This window comes from Psammomys obesus, unplaced genomic scaffold (genome assembly GCF_907164565.1).
Source record: "Psammomys obesus unplaced genomic scaffold, mPsaObe1.curated_primary_1811, whole genome shotgun sequence".
Lineage (NCBI taxonomy): Eukaryota > Metazoa > Chordata > Mammalia > Rodentia > Muridae > Psammomys > Psammomys obesus.
The window spans coordinates 26,560,297-26,579,977 of NW_026585797.1; the positions used below are offsets into that span (position 1 = coordinate 26,560,297).

Consider the following 19,681-nt stretch of genomic DNA (forward strand, 5'->3'; position numbering starts at 1 on the left):
GCAGGTGGATAATGGTGTTTTTCTCGTGAAAGAAAAATAGAAAGCAAAAATAACAAAGTCAGGGGTAAGTACAATGAACTGGAATCTATTAAACTGTGACCGAAAGCCTGAAGCAGTGCAAAGACGTTATCAGCCCCTGAATAGCTCACAGGTCTCCTGTGGCTGAAGGTGAGATGAGCCCCTAGACAAACTCTTATGAACTGACCTTCAGTGCACTACATGGATGCCTGAGAGGCAGTCATTTGATAAAGCTCAGAGCGCCTTGCTTCACCCACACCTCCTAGCTTTCCATGACTAAAGGAGTGTATAAGTGAGGGCTTGAAAACATCGCCGTAGCCCAGGTCAAAAGCATCACCCAGAAGAAAAGATTCATTTGCAGTGTTTTGTTTTGTTTTTCAAAATTACCAAGATTAGAGAATTGGAATTCATGTGTTTTGCATCCAGAACTAAGCATGGTGATGAAAGTAAACGTGGGGATGTTAAGATGCCATAACAATAAGTAGCATCTTCCTTATTCTGTGGGAAAGTAGACAAATGTCAAGTGCCTGGACTATGAAAAGTAAATGAGTCACTTCGTAGAGGTACACCTAAACGAACTATCAGGCAGTTAGTTATTCGTGCATCTCAGGCGTTAAAATGTCTGTTCTCCTGAATGACATTGCAGGGACAAAGGAAACAAAACCTTTATGAGTCAGCCCGTTCACTTCCCAGCCTCCATCCCGCAGAAGTCCTGTCTACAGCAACGCAAAAAGTACCCTTTATGGATTACTAGAAAGCTCTCCCATCTGTGTTTACGCCACCAGATTCGCATAAAGGTCTTATTATAAAGACCATTATTTGGCCTTCACCCCAGAACTTCTAATTCGAAAGGCGTGGAGCTTTCTGACTCAGGAAAAAGTGGGTGAGCTGAGTATCTTTGCATTACGGAGCTTGGAGCCTTTATCTGGGATATGATGGTTGTGCTCTCTGAGGAAAGCGAGGCTACACAAGAACTCACATCCTGGCGCCCCATACTCTGGCCCGGTTCTGCTCTAATAGAGCTCAGACTTTGATGGCTCACACATTCTCAGCCTTGCAAAGAATTTGAAAAAGTTAATTGAAAGGCTTAGTTTATGTTGTTAAAATCCACTCTAATTTGTAATAAAGGAGCGGTTTGAAGTCAGTTTGCCCCTAAGTATAAAAATACAAAACTATGCCACATTTTGAGAAAATTAAAATTACAAAAGGTTTCTAAATAAAACGAGTCTAGTAAGACTTTAGGGATCAACATGAATGTATCTCATTCGAGAGGAAATTTTGATATCTCTACTTACAAAAAGGATACCTTTTTATGTGACTTTCCTGAATTTCCAGCTTGACATCTTACTCTTTTCAGTTTGCAAGAAATTTACAAACTTGTAACTTCCAAATGGCAAAGAAGAAAGGACAAGCAAAGCTTAACTGAGTAGGAATGTTTCACTAACTGCGGGTCCTGTGATTATGGTCAAGAAGATTAAGGAAGAGTATTGATAAGTGTCATTAGAGAGGGAAGAAGTATAACAAAATGAACACGTTTTTATTTTTATTATGGTCAAAATTAGCAGGCATTTACTTTAAAATGTGTACTTTCAGCTTTATGTAGTTTCATAAAGTCAAATAATTATATGTCATAAACATACAAGTATTAAACAAGATAATTAGATAGAAATGAAGATAGATTAATATAAATGTTGATTACTAATTATAAGAGAATAGTAGAGGTTATGAATGCTTTTCTATTCTTAACTAATAACCAGTTACCATTGTATCATAATTAAATATTATACAATAAAATATAAATACATATTAAGATTATATTCATATAAATATTTAGTTTCCAGAAATAAGATGTAGAGTATCAACAGAACTTAAGTAATTTTCAAAAATTCTACTTGTAAAACTTTTTCTTATTAGGAGAGATGTGGATTTCTAAATTAGCAATTCTAAATTAATTATAATCACTTTATGAACAATGGTACATTGTTCATCATACTTCAATCCCACAGCAAGAAAAAAACATAGAAAGTATATTTAATGAATACATTTTAGAGAAGCCATAGCACTATTAAAAGGGAAAAGGGTATCGTGTATGTACATGTACATCTCAGCTATGTCAATGCCTTTAATCTCCATTAGTTTCTCCTTTAATAATTGTATTTTTCCAGTTATCATAGCTGTAAAATATGGAGACAAGAGAATCTATAGCAACTATGATTATCACACAGTTCAACATATCTGATGGATTCCTGGCCTTATGTTCTTGCACACATCAGCAAAGCATCCTGGGAGATGAAACTTAAACCTAAATCACTCTTGTCCATGTGAGGCATAAATATAAAAATCTGATAACTATGCAGTTATTAACAACAGGCTGCAGGATGACTGAAGACAATCAGTGAAACTGAAGAGATTAACACACCACAAAATGAAGAGGGCATTGAAAGACAGCAGGCCATTCACAGAATAGCAGAATAAGGGTTATGTGTTACGTGCAAATGATAATGTAATGTCCACTTAAACTTTTTATGTTATAATGGAATTTGCAGCCCTGGAACTTTAGTGATCGGGGAAGTTTAAAATGTTCATATAGTATAATAACATGGCTGTTGCACAGAAGAAGTAGGAATTACTTGTTCTGTGGTATTAAACAGAAGAAAAAGTAATGATTAAATGGTGCTTAAATTTCATTTTGAATTTGAAACCAGAACAGCACATAAAACTTAAGATTGTATTATACCTAGTTATTTGGAAGTCCTTTTAAATGTTCATCCTAAAAAACATCCTTGCAGTTGTGTCTGGATTTCATTGGGTTGCAAACAATATTGTCCTTAAATGGTAGAGAGGGTATGTATAAGTCACACTAGCATAATGGCTCCCGATTACATCACTCATAAGTACTTTTCTGCCTATCCTTTTGTAGTAGAGTGAGCTGTTATCTTCTAGAGATGCTTGGTGTGGAACTCAGCGTACCAGTGTTTACCAAAATATAATGTCCAGGACCCAGAAAGATTGCAGAAGGGACTAAAGACTTGGAGCTATTTAGATGAATGTAATGATACAACAGGGAAATCATCCAGACAGAAGATTCTGAAGGAATGGAGTAGAACTCAGCAGGCAATGCTATTGTTCTTGCCAACAAGAAATCCCAAGTTCACAATTACCTCAGTGAGTTAGAGGAGGATGCATTATGTGTCATGTTAGGTGATTTTTGTCTATAGTGAAAATGGTGTCAGCGAGCTCACAAAAGTACAACACTCATTCAGAGGAAAATGAGGGTAGTGAGCACAGTACAACTATCATCAACGATGTTGTCTTGGTGATCTCTTTTGCTAGGCTTAAGAGATATTGGAAATGTAAATGCTACTGAATCTCCACTGCTGTCCTTTCAGCTGAGAACATAAGATGTGCTCAATTCAAGACTCAGCATCACATGACACCATGCAAATGGCATAGAAAGATGGTCATAGCTATGGGCTACTTTGGTCAGAAATCATGTGCTGTTCACATTTTCAGAATTATATTCTTTGAAAGAACTTGTGTTGCAGGATATTTGATCCCATTGTGAACCCAAAAACTGTGAACTGTAAAACACTGTTTTTTGTTTGTGGTTGAGCCATATAACACACCTTCAATTTAACAACTTTCTGTTTATTGTAAACAGATAATTATGATGTGGTTTACCCAGCCCTAGCACATAACTTTAATCCAAGAGCTTTCTGAACACTGGATTTAATAAAGTTAATCCTACGGCAAGAGGTAGAACAAGAAACCATCTGACAAGGATTATAGAGTAGGAGGGACTTTGAGTTAAGAGGTATGTAAGACAGAATGGAGAAGAAAGAACTTTTAGCTCAAGCTCTGGCTTTAGCTTAGGCTTCAGCTCCTCAGCTCCTTGGCTTTTGGGTTTTGATCTAGCAACCCTTTGGCTTTGAGGTTTTTAGCCATTTCCTCTGGGCTGTCAGTTGAGCTAGTGAGTCTTTTTTTTTTCCATCTAGACCTGAGCTGAGAAGGAAGGTCAGCTGGGTGTTTTCTCTGCCTCTCTGAGCTGACAGGTTTTCACCCCATCACCTGGCTCCTGAGTCTGTACTGGTAAAATAGAACAGTTGGAATTTTCATTTTTGTTTATAACAACAAAGTGGAGTTAACACTAGAAGCAACTTTGTGATTTTATTATATCATGTATAGTTGAAAGGAGACAGAGGCTCTATATACTAATATATTATATATAATATATGATATATATCATATCTTCTACTCACAGAAATCAGTTATCTTATAAGAAAAGATGAGAACTTCATAGAGCTTCTAAATAACATGAACATGATATGTTGGGGACAATTAATTTCATTTAATACCAGGTATGTTCAGCAAAATTAAAACACCTTTCCTGAGTTACCACACTGAAGATTATTACATATGGACATTTCCATAATACTTCTATCATATATGAACAATAATAAAATCATGCTTATTATTTTTAGTTGTAATCACTGTTTATTAAATGTGTGTTCTATTGTAAGTGTCAGAAAGCAATACAGTATTATTGACTTTATTGACTTTGTGTCTGTCTGACTAATCCACTAAAAACCACATGGTGAAACACTTTGTGCCTTTGAAGGGTGTTCCTTCTGTGTCAATATATGTCATGTATAACACTCAAGCATATGATATTATATATATAGAAGCCCATCTAGAGTCCTGAAACTTTATTTGGTGAATGTCTCCTAAACAGTCTTATTTGCCTGGTCTTATTATCTCTGGTCATTGTCCAAAGTTCAAAATAGGGTAGCATGAGAATTCATTTTCTAAGGATTGATTTGCAAAGAACAAGAGTTCAGATCCTCAATACCAAGTAGAACAAGGTCAAACAGTCTAAGTGATGGGCGCAGGAGGTCAGAACATAGCCCTGCTGCCCCTTAACTCTGGGCTAGGCTGAATAGTCTCAGCTAACTCCACAGAGGGTAAAAAGTACAATAAAGAGCTGTAAAAGCCCCTCTGTATTAGAAAAAGAGGCAACTCAAGGAAACTGTGGGTTATGGAGTGTTTGCAGGAAAATCCTTCCCACCTAAATGGCTGTAGCTAACTTTGTGCTGTCTTAAAGAAGCTGACCCAAATGATGGAATATTTTCATGTTGTGATGGACCTTGCTGTTTTCTGTAGTCCACCTGGCTATCAACTTCTGAATCCAAGCATCATATGCTTACAATAAACAGTTTTGGGTCTTTGGGGACCTTGCCTATCCTCTGTAAAAAATGCTCTCTATACATTTAGAATACAATGCTGAGAAGGAAGTAAAACCAAAGGCGTTAAATAAAATGGTAACAGTGCCCTCTCTCTCTTTCTTTCCCTCTCTATCTTTCCTCTGTGTGTGTGTGTAGACAACTCCCCTGAAAATTTAACTACAGATGTTCATGCAAGTTCTAACCCTATCACCAAATGTCAATTTTGCAAAACAATAGCAAGCAATTAAGAGTTCTCTAAGTCTCGGTTTCACAAACTCACAAGGAAACCATTTAGAAACAGTGGCTTCTCTTATAAAGGCCATTACACACACACATCAATTTCTTAGTATATGACATCTCTAAAAATATAAATTCTATACAAAACATGCGTAAATGCAGGAAATCATCATTTAAGATGGAATCATCTTTTAAAAAAATTCCTTAAACACAAGTGGCACCTTTAAAAGGGAAAAGGTAGACAGCTGACTTCGCTGTGTTCAAGTACATGACGGGTCTAGTCAAGCAGAGGTTTTACTGTAAAGCCCAGATAACATGTTCTCGCACTTGGAGTTCCCAGATGAGGCAGACTTTCCAAAATCACTGACAAGTTGTCGGCAGACGCAGCGCAAGTTGACCCGGAAAAATGACAACTAGTTCATTGAGAAGACAGTTGGGCAATCAGAATGCATTCTGCAACTGAAATGATTCACACAGCTTCTGAAAGGTCAACTTCCCAGCATTCTGTGACAGAAAGACTCATTCTGGAGTACACATTATAAAGAATATTACACAAAAGCGGTTTTGAAGTAATCACTGCTCTCAAAGAATTCCTTCATATAGTGTCAGCTTGTCTGGTTTTAGAGAATGAAATTTAATCACAAATCACAGAATCAACTAATCTGAAGGTGAAACCCTTCAGAGGAGTTAATCTTTAAAGCACGTTTTAGTTATTATTTGACACATAAAGCACGTTAGAAAAACCCACGGTTAGAAAACTTAAAGATTTGGATTATCAATTAGCCATCTCTATTGCCAGAAAAACTCAAATTTTCTGAACATGTTGCCTATGTTATGGAGGAATCTGTCTCTTGGTGACCAGTTGAATTATGAGAGCTAATTACGAAGTAAATGCCTTTGATCCCATCTGTTGTCACTCTCCTCTTATAAAAGACAAAATGGACATATAAAACAGAGCAGTGCAGATTCGGGGAGATTATAAAGAGCGCAATCGAACGTGACAAGGAATTTAATGGTAAAAAAATGAAACAAAAGCTCTAGAAAACAGATGATTTGCTAAAATTTTGTTATCAATATAAACCAAAAGAGTGGAAAATGTGACTGAAGAATTTGCTGTATCAAAGATTACAAAAATAGTTAAGTATTCAAGTTCATACAATGCTTGGTACTAAGTAGGTTTTAAAATGATTCTAGGAAGCATTTTGATCTGTAACTGTATATGAACTATTCCAGTATAAATCCTATATACTGTGGATATAGTAGATAGTTTTATATCCACAGTATAAATCACTGAATTTTCCTTTTCAAAAATGCATAATTGAAAACACTTGACAGGTAAAGGCAATATATCAGCATCAATTCTCAAGAAATAATTTATTAAAAGTAGAAGATAACTATTTAAGAAATTAACATAATATAAACCGAGTACCCCTAGTGAAGGAAGGGTGGGTCAGTGCCAGGAAACATGAGGAAAATAACACATTCATTAATTCCTAATGAATTAATTAATTCCTAATGAAGCTAATATAAAATTAAAAATAGCTAATAAAATATTTATTATTCTTAGTAAGGGAAGGTGAATAAGAAAATATGGTACATGTGGTCAAGACAGTACTAACAGCAATAATACAACTGAAAACAAAGCATTGAACTCTATCTTTAAGCTGAGGGACTTAACAGAAAGTCTTGTCAGTTCACATTTTCTTAGAGAAGATTATACATATATGTGAATATTATTAATGTATGAACCTAATATTAAACATTTACTATAAGAATTATCTTTAAAATATATGTATTAAAAACCAAGAGAACCAAGGAATTTATTTATGTGAACCAATAAAATAGCAAAGCTGTAATATTTGTCAGAGGTAAGAAGATTAGGCGTTCAGGCCAGCCTCAGCTACATAGCCAGTGTTCAGCAAGCTGAAATTACTCGGAACACCTGGTTCAAATAATAAAATAATCTAAGATATAACGGTGGTACTAATAAATGCTCATATAAAAGAAAACAATTTCTGAGTCACATATAAAATTAAATACTAAATGAGTTTTCAACAATAAATACCTTAGAAGAAAAATGTAGAAGGAATTTGAAGAATGCAACTACATCTTTCTTTAGTAAATAAGAAAACCAAGAAACTAGAAATAGCTTAGTAAACCAAAAATTATTTGGTTAGAGTGGCCAAAAAAATGTTGAAAGAACAGCCTGGCAATATAAAATTAAAGTTCATGATATAATGATAAGCAAAAATTAGATAAAATGACATATATAATAGTAGCGTGAGAACAAAAGAAAGTAACATGTGTGTGCATGCAAAGTAGGAGCAATTAGATGCCCTTCAATTGTTAGGACTTTGAGGATGTATTCATTTCCTTTTTAGCCTTAAAAAAAAAATCTTAGATACATTCAGCTTTCATATTTCTTTCTCAGGCTTGTCATCAGAATTTACATTTAATTATTTATTAATGTATAAAGTTGAAATGGTTTAGGAAATATATTTTACTCTATGCAACACAGATAAATATAAAGGAAAATTGTTTTAAATGTACATTTCTGAGAATGCATACAATAAAATATAATCATATTTATCCTCATTACCCCTTCAAATTCTTACCATATCCCCTACTATGCCCCCATCCAAACTTCATATCTATTTTTTTAAAATAACCCACTATGTACAGCTAGTAGTAGCCATATGTGCATAGGTATGAGGGCGTCCACTAGAAAATGGGAAACATACGAGTTTACACACACTCATATCGTCTGTCATGTCTATCGCTTTGTTGTACTCAAAACCTGGTTCAGAACCTTCTTGCTGTAACGGGCAACATCAATGGAGGAATGCCTCACAAGCCAGAGTGCTGAGAATAAGAAACTGTGTACTTGGATCTAAACAAGGAGAGGAGGCACAGAGAAAGTGAGACCAGAGTCTGGGAAGGAGATGTGAAATACTGTGTGGTGTACATGACATGTCGATTGAACTTACGAACTCACTACTGCTGTGGTTATCAGCGTGCCACCAGCATAGGGTTAAGACAGCAGAAACCCTAGCATACACAGGGCAAAAAAAAAAAAAAATTGGGTACCATATATAAAATGAAATAGTAAAACCACACTTCAGATGAACCAAAGATGATCTTGATGATGATGATGAAAACATAATGATGATTATGAATGTATATTTGTTGTCTATGTATTACATCATTCTCATCAGAGCTTAGACTTTGGTCATTTCAGTGCTGAATCCACAGAGCATGGAAGGCAGAATGTCATGTAGATATATGTGTACAATATAATGTATCTCAGAGACCCACAAAACATTGCAGGATCCTGCCGTTGCTTTGCCTTACACACCAAGACTCTATGGAAAAAACCTTATTTCTGAAGACAGCATTTGCTTTGGTCACAGGACATGTGATCAAGCTGATATTAACATGGGAGCCTCCTCCTTAGTGGCTCGCTTTCATAGTGTTGGAAGGAGATATGCAGGTTGCTGGGAAAGAAAATCAATGAACACATTGAGTAGCTGAGAGCACTTTAAACTACCTGACAGATGGCCTGGAAAGGTTTACCTATTGTTGCAATACTAGGAGTGTATTACAATGGTATTCAGCCACCTTATGATTGGGTTTAAGGCCTTCTCCACAAGATATAACTATGCTTGATACTAGTAATATTTAATATGGAGACTCAAGTGGGAGGACCAACACTGCATGGGACATATATGTCACAAGACCTCCTTTCAAAGCAAAAGCAAAAGAATATCTATCAATAAGTACAATGAAATATGCTTAGGATATATTTTAAAATGAGGTATTTTTCATTAAGAAAAAATTTCTCATTTCATTGAAATACGAGGAATAAAAATGTGAAAACAATCATGACTCAAAAATGAGCTATATTAAAATGATTGTCATCAGGCCTCTATTGGATACTATATAATGATGGAACATTCCTGTAATCCTAACCCTTAGATGGAGACAGAATGACTATAAAGCTGAGGTTTGCATTGCCTTTAGATGCTAAGACCCAATATACAACATACAAACACACATACTTCCAAATTCAGAATTCAGAAAGAGCATAGGAGAGGATTAAGAAACTGTTCTTTGTTTTACTCTAAGTCCAATGTTATGACTTCTGTTTAAAGATCTACAAGAATTTTTTTTAAAAAATAGAATTAAATGCATACATTATAATATTTTTTAAAGTTCATTACAATAATACAAAGCAATTAAAAAAAGTATTTGGGTTGTCAGAATGTAATCATTGTAACACATTCTAAAAGATCTTAGTCGGAGCCCAACACTACTGTGAGACCACAAAGCAGCTTCTCCTACAATAAGTGACTCAAACTTTTTCAGAAGTGCATGTTCGTTGCAGAATAAACTGCATTCACAATTTATTATATTTATTGAGATCTACAGGCCAAATTTATTAAACATGTAATGCTATGTTCCTTGTTCTCCTCCTAGGCGTATGGAAAAAGTATTTATTTTCACAATTAGTTCATGCTATAATTAGTTATAGTGTTAATTTGATTCTGTTTCAAGATACTTTGTTACTAATCTACAGTGGTTATCTGTCTGGAACATGCATTTTTTATGTTTTAGCTATGGTGAGTTTTCTTCTAGATACCTTTCTTTTCGTAATTGTTTTACTTTTTGTTTGTTTGCTTTCTGGGTTTTTGTTTCTTTGTTTGTTTTATAAAAAAAAGAAAAAATTTATTTGAATACAGAATAATAACTTCTCAAAGTGACCGCAAGGAGTGAAAACATTTTTTATAAGGAGGAAACATCATTACAACTGAAAAGCCAATGACTTGAAAATAGACCCAATAGCCACTCATCAACAGTGCTTGTTAATGGTCTCCATGAACAATGAAAAACAACAACATACCTGTATTATTACAGTAGTTAATACATACTTTAAGTATTGAATTCCTTTCTTCCTCACACTATTATGCATTTTTAGATTTATTATTTATGTATAATTCTCCCAAACTCCTATATCTAAATGATTTGCAAGAGTTGTCTTGGACTGACATTTGGAACTCTAATCATAATATAACATCCACATCTTGTCTAACATGGCAGAAAGTCTTTTTCATTAGAAAGTTCCCAATAGAAAAGCACAGTTAAGGGTGTCAAAATATATGCCAAATGCATGACGGTTACAAGCCAGGCTCAGCCATCTGGACTCATGGGTCAACAGCCTGCCCTCACTGTATGACACTACGAAACCTGGCCTGCAGTGAGAAGGTTAGTATGGATTTTGTAGAACTAGTAGAGAAACATAACTAGGAGAACTGCCATGGATTTGGCACTCTAAATTAATGATTATTTTAGTCATTGCATCCATTCTTTTTATGTAATTTTACTCAGAAACATAAGGGACTTCAGAAGATATAGAGGAAGACAGGGGGACAGGGAGAAGAGGGAGGGCAGAAATATTTTGAGTATCAAAGCACATTCTCTTGTATAGAATCATCATGAAAGCTGCTGTGGCTTTTGCAAAGAAAAGCACATGTCCCCTGAAGTATTTTAAAAGGACTGATGAGTGAAAATCATCATTTTATTTATTTGTCATTAAATAGGGTGATACAAAAATGAATAAAGTGTAATTAATAAAAGTTAAATAAAAAATTAAAAAAAACTATGTTTGATATCCAACACTGCATTCTGCTTGCCAGTATCTTGAACTCAAATGAATGTGCATTACACAATTTGATTTACCTAGCAGTGTTTCAAAGCAGACACTAAGACTCATAACCAAACCTTCGGCAGAGTGCAGGGAATCATATGAAAGAAGGGAAGTTAGTATGGTATGGAAAGGATAGGAGCTCTACAAGGACCAAATATATCCGGGCACAGGGTCTTTTCTGAGACTGACACTCAACCAAGGACCATCTATGGATATAACCTAGAACTTCTCCTCGGATGTGGCCCGTGGTAGCTCAGTAACCAAGTAGTTTTCCAAAGTAAGGGGAACACGGACTATTTCTAGCGGGATCTCAAGGGCAGGCTGTTTGAACCCCCCCTCCAGGGGAGGAGCAGTCTGTTAGGCCACAGAGGAGGACTTTGCAGCCAGCCCTGAAGATACCTGATAAAACAGGCTCAAATGAAAGGGGAGGAGGTCCTCGCCTATCAGTGGACTTGGAAAGTGGCAGGGAGGAGACCAGGGAGGGAGGGTGGGGTTGGGGAGGGAATGAGGGAGTGGGATACAGCTGGGACACAGAGTTAACAAAATGTAACTAAAAAGAAAAATAAAATTAAAAAAAAATGGTAAAAAAAAAACAATTTTATTTCCAACATAGTAATGTTTTCATCAGTAACATATGTTCATTTATGAATTATTTCACCAGAGTCCATCCTAATCACTTAATCATTCAACTTATTTTCAAAAATGGCACAATACTTGTTTTCTTCTAATTTTTGTTGTGGAGTTATCTGGGCACAGGGGTATTTTCTGAGACTGACACTCCAACCAAGATCCATCCATGGAGATAACATAGAACCCCTGCTCAGATGTAGCCCATTGCAGTTCAGTATCCAATTGGTTCCCTACTTAGGGGAAGAGGGACTGTCTCTGACATGAATTCAGTGGCTGGCTCTTTGACCCCCCCCCCCCTCGAAGGAGGAGCAGCCTTGCCAGGCCACAGAAGAGCCAGTCCTGAGGAGACCTGATAAGCTAGAGTCAGATGGAAGGGGAGGAGGACCTCCCCTATTAGTGGACTTAGAGAGGGGCAGAGAAGAGATGAGGGAGGAAGGGTGGGATTCGGAGCAAATGAGGAAGGGGGCTACAGCAGGGATACAAGGCAAATAAAATGCAACTAATGTAAAAAAAAATAAAAATTTATTTAAAAAAAAAGAATGCAATATAGATTCTGTCTATAGGTTTTGTGTTCCTATTTGGTATTGGAAACTTCTATTTCATTTTCTTTGATTGTATTTACTACTCTAAATACTAGATGCTTTCTAAGAAGATGAAGAATTGCAAATTAACTATCTTATGAAAATCATTCTTATTTACCCCCCATTCTCTGTATGTTAATGCCCTCAGTATTTCAGAGAATATTCACATGCTTTGGGGAACAGTTAATTATATATAAAAAATATCTTTCATTTAATTGAACATATTCCCAAATTGACAAATGAGCAATGGGTACTTTTTCCTTAAGATTTAATTTAGGACACTGGCCTTTTTGTTTTAGTAAAATTGGTACAATGACAGAAACCTTATTTAGTAATATTCTAAAATTTCAAAAGCATTAGAACACATTACACAGAAAAAAAGGGTAAACATTAAAATAAAGCGCTATAGCATTTTAGGTGAAAATATCAACAGCAGGATTTTATTATTCTCATTAATAGTGTCATGGAATATATGTTTATAACTTCACATTATATCAAAAGCCTTAAATTTATTACATAATGCTATATAGCATAAAATATTTAAATCTGCTTTTTTCAAATATTTTATTAATACATATACAAAGAAAACAAAAATCTGTCCATAAAACCTGTCAGGAGTGACATTATGAATTTACCTAATTTTATATTAAACTTTAAAAAATACGTCAAATGATGAATATTAAAAATATATCACAAGCTGGGTGCTGTGGTATATGCCTTTAATTCCAGCACTCCAGGAGGCAGAGGCAGGTGGATCTCTGTGAGTTCGAGGCCAGCCTGGTTTACAAAGCAAGTCCAGGACAGCCAAGGTGACACAGAGAAACTCTCTCTTGAAACAAACAATCAAAACAAATAAATCACAAAGGATACCTTTTGAAATAAGAAAGAATTAAGTAAATGTCATTGTTATGATCTAAGTCTTAAGTTTTGATTCCAGCCAAAACATTACTGTCAGCCACAGTCTCTAATCATGCTTTTTTTTTCTTCTTCTCAGATGTTTCCTGAAGTAGTTTTTTTCCGTTTTAAGATTATATTTAAGATTGTTTTTCAATCATAATTTCTTTATCATCTTTGGAAAAACTATAACTTTATTTATTTATTTATTTATTTATTTATTTATTTATTTATTTATTTATTTATTTGCTATGTCCTTACTTTCTTGTTTTTTTTTTTTTTGTCCTTACTTTCTGAAGCCACTTTTGGACCATCAGTCATAGAAATTACCCAGAGAAAAACAACTTAAAGAATTCTTACAAAAAAACAGAGGGATAAAATAAGACCCAAAAAGCCACTGATAATTCTGAGAAAAGCTTATAGAGGCTATCAGAGTACAGAGGAAACTGTTAATAGAGATGGGAAAAGCAGCAAGAACATAGTGTCCTAGGGCTAAAGAGATGACTCAAGATAATTACTGAGAACAATGATTGTGACCAGAGCCGAAACTGAGAACACAGAGGGAATACCTGTGGACATGCTGATCTGATTAAGAGCGTTGTCCAGCAAACACCTGTCAAAGCTATTTGCAAAGGTTTAGCTGAATAGGACATGATATGTTAGAGAACAGTAAGCTAAAGAAAGAATGAATTGTCTGGCAGAACTTGCCGGTCACGTTCCTAACCCAGAACTCACTTAGTTGGAATACAGAAACTTTTCATCAGCAACAGGCAAATGATTCTCAGTGTAAGGCAGTGTCTCCAGAAAACCTCAAACCCAGAGTCTTGCCTACAAGCAAGAGCAAATGGGGCTGTTGTGGAAAAACAGATTATGATGCAGAACCTCGGCAGGGTTTCAAGTTGTGTCTAACACACTAGATGAAGATCTAGGTCTTCAGGGAAGATTATCATTGGATCCAGAGAAGTCTCAGAATACTTGCGATGAAATCACAGTGCTTGGTTTAGATTCCTGTCTAGACTATGCTACCATGTGTTACTTAGCATTACTTTTGAATAGTAATAATATGAACATGATAGCTAACTTGCATTGAACACCTCTGAACACTAAGCATTGTGTCTGTTTCCTGAACTACCCACTTCTTGCCTAAGACTACCCTCATCATTATAAAAGTGTTCAGACACTTTGATTTTTCACCACAGGTATTTATTTATGAATATAGACGTGATATTTATTCAAATCAACTTTAATTATGAGAATAAAATCACAAAAGAGCACCAAGTCATATTTTTCAATTATAATTGAGAGTACATCAACTAAAATATATTAGAAAATACAATTATTAATTCTATTCTCAAAAAATATTGATTCTAGATGAGATAAAGTTGTACACAGCCACAGATAGTTCGCTCGATCCAAGGTTTCAGCCTTGATATTTTTATTTTAAACGATACGTTCCTAGTCACTGTGCTATCGTCCCTACCTTAACATCAAACTGGGCTGGTGTGGAAGGCAAGGCTAACCGAAACTAAGAGTTCTGAAAAATCCAAGTGGAAACCTACTATTCTCAAAGCCACCTTCAAAAACTAAAAAAAAAAAAAAAAAAAAGAAAGAAAGAAAATGAAAAATTTGAATGAAAGTACATTTGCTTGAGTGGATTATGCTGTTCTCAGAAGCCAACAGTTACTAAAAAAAATTTCACAGTCAAACGTAAAACATAGCTCTGTGAGGTGGTTGGTCAGAGAGACACCAGAGGCAACCAAAAATACACAGGCTATTGCCATTGCTCTTGGTTTCCTACCGAAATTCCACTATAAGACCAAATTTAGGAAGATACTAACTTTGGCTATAAGACATGGAAAAATAAACCAAGTGCTCTCTTTCTTTTCTTTTTTTTTAAATTTTTATTTTTATTTTTATTTTTTTTAAATTTTTTTATTAATTACACTTTATTCATTTTGTATCCCCCCATAAGCCCCTCCCTCCTCCCCTCCCGATCCCACCCTCCCTCCCCTTTCTGCATGCATGCCACTCCCCAAGTCCACTGATAGGGGAGGTTCTCCTCTTCTTTCTGATCTTAGCCTATCAGTTCTCATCAAAAGTGGGAACTCCACAAGGAGAGCAACAGAACAAGATAATTTGAACACAGGGAACTTCCCAGAGACCCACACTCCAACCAAGGACTATTAGTGGAGATGACCTGGAACCCCTGCACAGGTGTAGCCCATGGCAGTTCAGTGTCCAAGTGGGTTACATAGTAATGGGAAGAGGGACTGCCTCTGACATAATCTGATTGGCCTGCTCATTGATCACTTCCCCCTGAGGGGGGAGCAGCCTTATCAGGCCACAGTAGAGGACAGTGCTCTCTTTCTTTTTTTTTTTTTTTTTTTTATTTTTTCTTTTTAGTTACATTTTCTTAACTCCGTGTCCCAGCTGTATCCCGCTCCCTCATTCCCTCCCCAACCCCACACTCCCTCCCTGGTCTCCTCCCTGCCCCTTTCCAAGTCCCCTGATAGGGGAGGACCTCCTCCCATTTCATCTGTCCCTGTTTTATCAGGTATCTTCAGGGCTGGCTGCAAAGTCCTCCTCTGTGGCCTAACAGACTGCTCCACGAGTGCTCATTGTGTGAGAAATTGTGATGTCAGCCTCGGGAAGGGTAGAGTCATAACAGATGTGGCCTTGGCATGTAGCAGCACTGATCTGACAGACAAGATATGCTCCCTGGTCCAATAGTGGCATAGTTGTGAGAATAATTAAAGCTTTCTGACTCAATATGTGTCACACTCCACATGAGGTGATGCATTCTTTATCTTGTAAACATGGTCAAATGCCCTTGACTAGGGCACTCATAGGTCCTAAAAGGGATGATACTAAAGTTGTTTTGCTGAAAGGACTTGTTGTCAACATGCTTCCTAGGAGTTTGATGTTATTATCCATAAACGGGTGCAGCTCTCAGCCTTGGTGAGGGAAGCTTCTGTTTGCAGTAAGCAGAAGTTAACTCAGATTCAAAACTGACCCTAAGCACTCAGCCCTAAACAGGACGCTCATGTCACCTACTTACAGACTAGGAAACACGAGAGAAGTGCTGCCCAAGGTGTTTTCTGTAACTGAGACAGTGACTGAATTCTTGAAATCTTAGTGGCTGCCATTTCCTGCATCTGATTTGTACAAGTTTGAGCCTATCAATATTCCCTCTCTTATGAGGTAAGAGCTCATGAGGCACCCCCTTTCCTTGAGAAGTTACAAGAATTCAGCAGGTCCCTGGAGATGAAGAATTACTTTCTTCCAGGTGGTGGTATAGGCACTGGCAAATTGCCCAAGCACCAGTAAATATCCCTCATATATGCTCATGCAAACAACCTCACCTCACTGGCATCACTACATGCATGTGCTTCCACGAACATTCACGCACATGCGTGTATGCGCGCGCGCACACACACCCACACACACACCCACCATTTTGGATAAAGGAAAAAAAAAAAAAAAGGAAGAATTTTAGCCAGAGAGGGAGACAAAAAAAAAAAAAAGAGCTTAATCTGCTAAAAAAAAAAAAAAAAAAAGAAATCTACATGTTTGTATGAAATTGTCAAATGGACAATAGTATCATAGCTTAAACATAGAATTTTTAATTAAATTTTTATTTTTATATTAATTAAAGTTTATTCACCTTGTATCCCAGCTGTAGCCCCTTCTCTCCTCCCCTCCTAATCTCATCCTCCCTCCCTCATCTCCTCCCATGCCCCTCTCCAAGTCCACTCATAGGGGAGGTCCTCTTCCCCTTCCATCTGACCCTAGCTTATCAGGTCTCATCAAAAATGGCTGCACTGTCCTCCTCTGTGGCCTGGCAAGGCTGATTCTCCATCAGGGGGAGACAGTCAAAGAGCATGTATTGAATTCATGTCAGAGATAGTCCCTGTTCACTTTACTAGGGAACCCACTTGGATACTGAGCTGCCTTGGGCTCCATCTAGGCAGGGGTTCTAGGTCATATCCATGCGTAGTCTTTGGTTGGAGTATCAGTTTCAGAAAAGACCCCTGTGCCCAGCTAATTTGGTTCTATTGCTCTCCTTGTGGAGCTCCTGTTCTCTGCAGGTCTTTCTATCTTCCCCTTTTTTTCCTAAGATTTCCTGAACTCTGCCCAGAGTTTGTTTATGAGTCTCAGTATCTGCTTTGATACACTTCTGGGTAGAGTCTTTCAGAGGCCCTCTGTGGTAGGCTCCTGTCCTGTTTCTTGTTTTCTCCTTTTTCCAATGTCTGTCCCATTTGCATTTCTGAGTGAGGATTGATCATCTTACCCAGGGTCCTCCTTCTAATAAGGAAATCATGAAATTTGCAGGCAATTGGTGGGAACAAGAAAATATTACACTGAGTGAGGTACCCCAGAAACAGAAAGACACACGAGGTATATACTCACTTGTAAGTGGATACTAGATATATAATATAGGATAAATCTACAAAAATCTGTACAGCTAAAGAAGTTTTTTTTTTTGCCCTTTAACATAACCCTTTTTAGGAGACATAGATCACTACCTAGCTACACATGTAGCACGCCCCCTCCGAGCATGCTCATGATGCAAAGACTATGAGCACCTCTTGATTCATTAGCAAGCACTGAACCTCTTGGGTGCATCTTCTACTACAATCTTGCCTCAGTTCCCGTGAGGCATCTCACTGCATCTGGGTTGAGGAGTACAGAACAGATCAGAGAAGGAAACCTTCTGTGAGAAAGAGGTCTCAAGAAATTTTAGAAGTGCTGGCAGTGTGAGCTCAAGGAGCCAGCTCTTCAGCTGTACTAACACAGATACTGTGACAGCAAACTAGTTTTAACATTTAAAATAAGTTCTCATACATTTGTCCTCTGTGAAAATAGAAAACAAAAAAATGAGTTTATGGTTGAAAAAAATTTTAAAGTATGTTAATGAAGAGCGATATTTGAAATCTAAGTCACAAAGTAAAAAAAAAAAAAAAAAGTTATTATGGTTCCCATAGCAATGATACAGTTGAATTTGACTTTTATGTGAAATAAGTTTAACTTGCAGATGAAAGGAAAGTACTCCCACAGCATCAAAAGAAGAAATACTGGAAACATAGAGATAATAGTTCAGAATATTCTAGCTTCCAACTTTAATGTGCACTTAAATTTCAACATCAGTAGTATATAGATGTTTGCGGTGATTTAAAGCTATGCTTATCTAATTTTTAAGACAGGGTTATTTAGAAGGAGAAAACAATCTTACCAATTTTTCTTGATTCAGAATCTGAAACTTGATAATTTAGAAACATAGAATTATGATTCTGCTCGTAATTATAAGAAAACATTGGCCCAAAGTGCAATTAATGAGACTACAATATGATTATCGCCATTAACAAGCTTAATTACTATTGATGTTGTCTGAAACTCTGAAAATGAAGAGATGACTGAAGACCACGCTATCCTTAAAACAGGATATCTACTCCATTTTCAAGATGTCTACAGCTAGCACAACTTCCCCAAGTTCAGTAAAATAGATAAATGCAAAAAGGATACTTACTCCTGTTATGTAACGAGGTCTATACTGAATAGTTCCAAACAAACCAAGGATGACGATGATAATATGTACAAAATTTGCCAGGATAGGGGCCCACTGATATCCAAGGAAATCAAATATTTGCCTCTCCAGCACACAAACCTAGAATAGCAAAAGAGGATGGGAATAGGTCAGCACAAGCAAGAGGCAGCACAGAGCCAGAGATGAAAGGATAGCTGTGACATTACAATTAGCAAGTTTAACTATGATATTGTATGTGGCGTTTTCAAACACTGAGAATGGCATGTTGCAGAGGAACACCATCTGAGAATCCACAGAGAGCCATTTGCCTTTCAGGGATGATTCTGTGGAGACACAGTCACTACACACACACACACACACACACACACACACACACACACACAAACACACACACACTATTAATCTACTCATCACTTGAAGTCATCAACCAGAAAGGTAAGCAAGCCGCCATCCAGGACTTATTTGGATCTCTCCAAATGTCACTCTGTAAATTGGGCTGGTTACACAAGGAGACTTGATACAGAGGAATAATAATAATAATAATAATAATAATAATAATAAAAGCCATTGAGCCACTAGGATTCTGCATGAAGATTTCCAACCAAAGAAGCTACGTGATTCACTTCTTCTTCAGCTGTCTGACTCTTTTCTGTAAAGTGAAGAACTTCTGCAGATGGAAAGGGCCCTTCCAGTCCTAACAGTGTAGAGCTATAAATCAACACTTTTTTTTTATTATACCGGCAACGTAACAGAAGGGCCAAAAAGAAAATTATAAATCAAAAAAGAAAAAAAAAATAGTCATCACTCTTTTAAAAACAAGAAAATCTAATCTATGTTCCACAGTTTGCAA

At 36.5% G+C, this 19,681-nt stretch overlaps 1 protein-coding gene across 2 annotated transcripts in view; it reads right to left on the minus strand.

Moving 5' to 3' along the window:
• Positions 1-19,681, minus strand: part of Nkain2 (sodium/potassium transporting ATPase interacting 2) — a 1,156,795-nt gene that overhangs the window by 632,874 nt on the left and 504,240 nt on the right. For both annotated transcript variants that reach the window (XM_055599337.1, XM_055599336.1), the window contains exon 2: positions 18,814-18,951. In XM_055599337.1, coding sequence (XP_055455312.1) covers positions 18,814-18,951 — 138 coding nt within the window. The remainder of the gene's footprint in view (positions 1-18,813; positions 18,952-19,681) is intronic.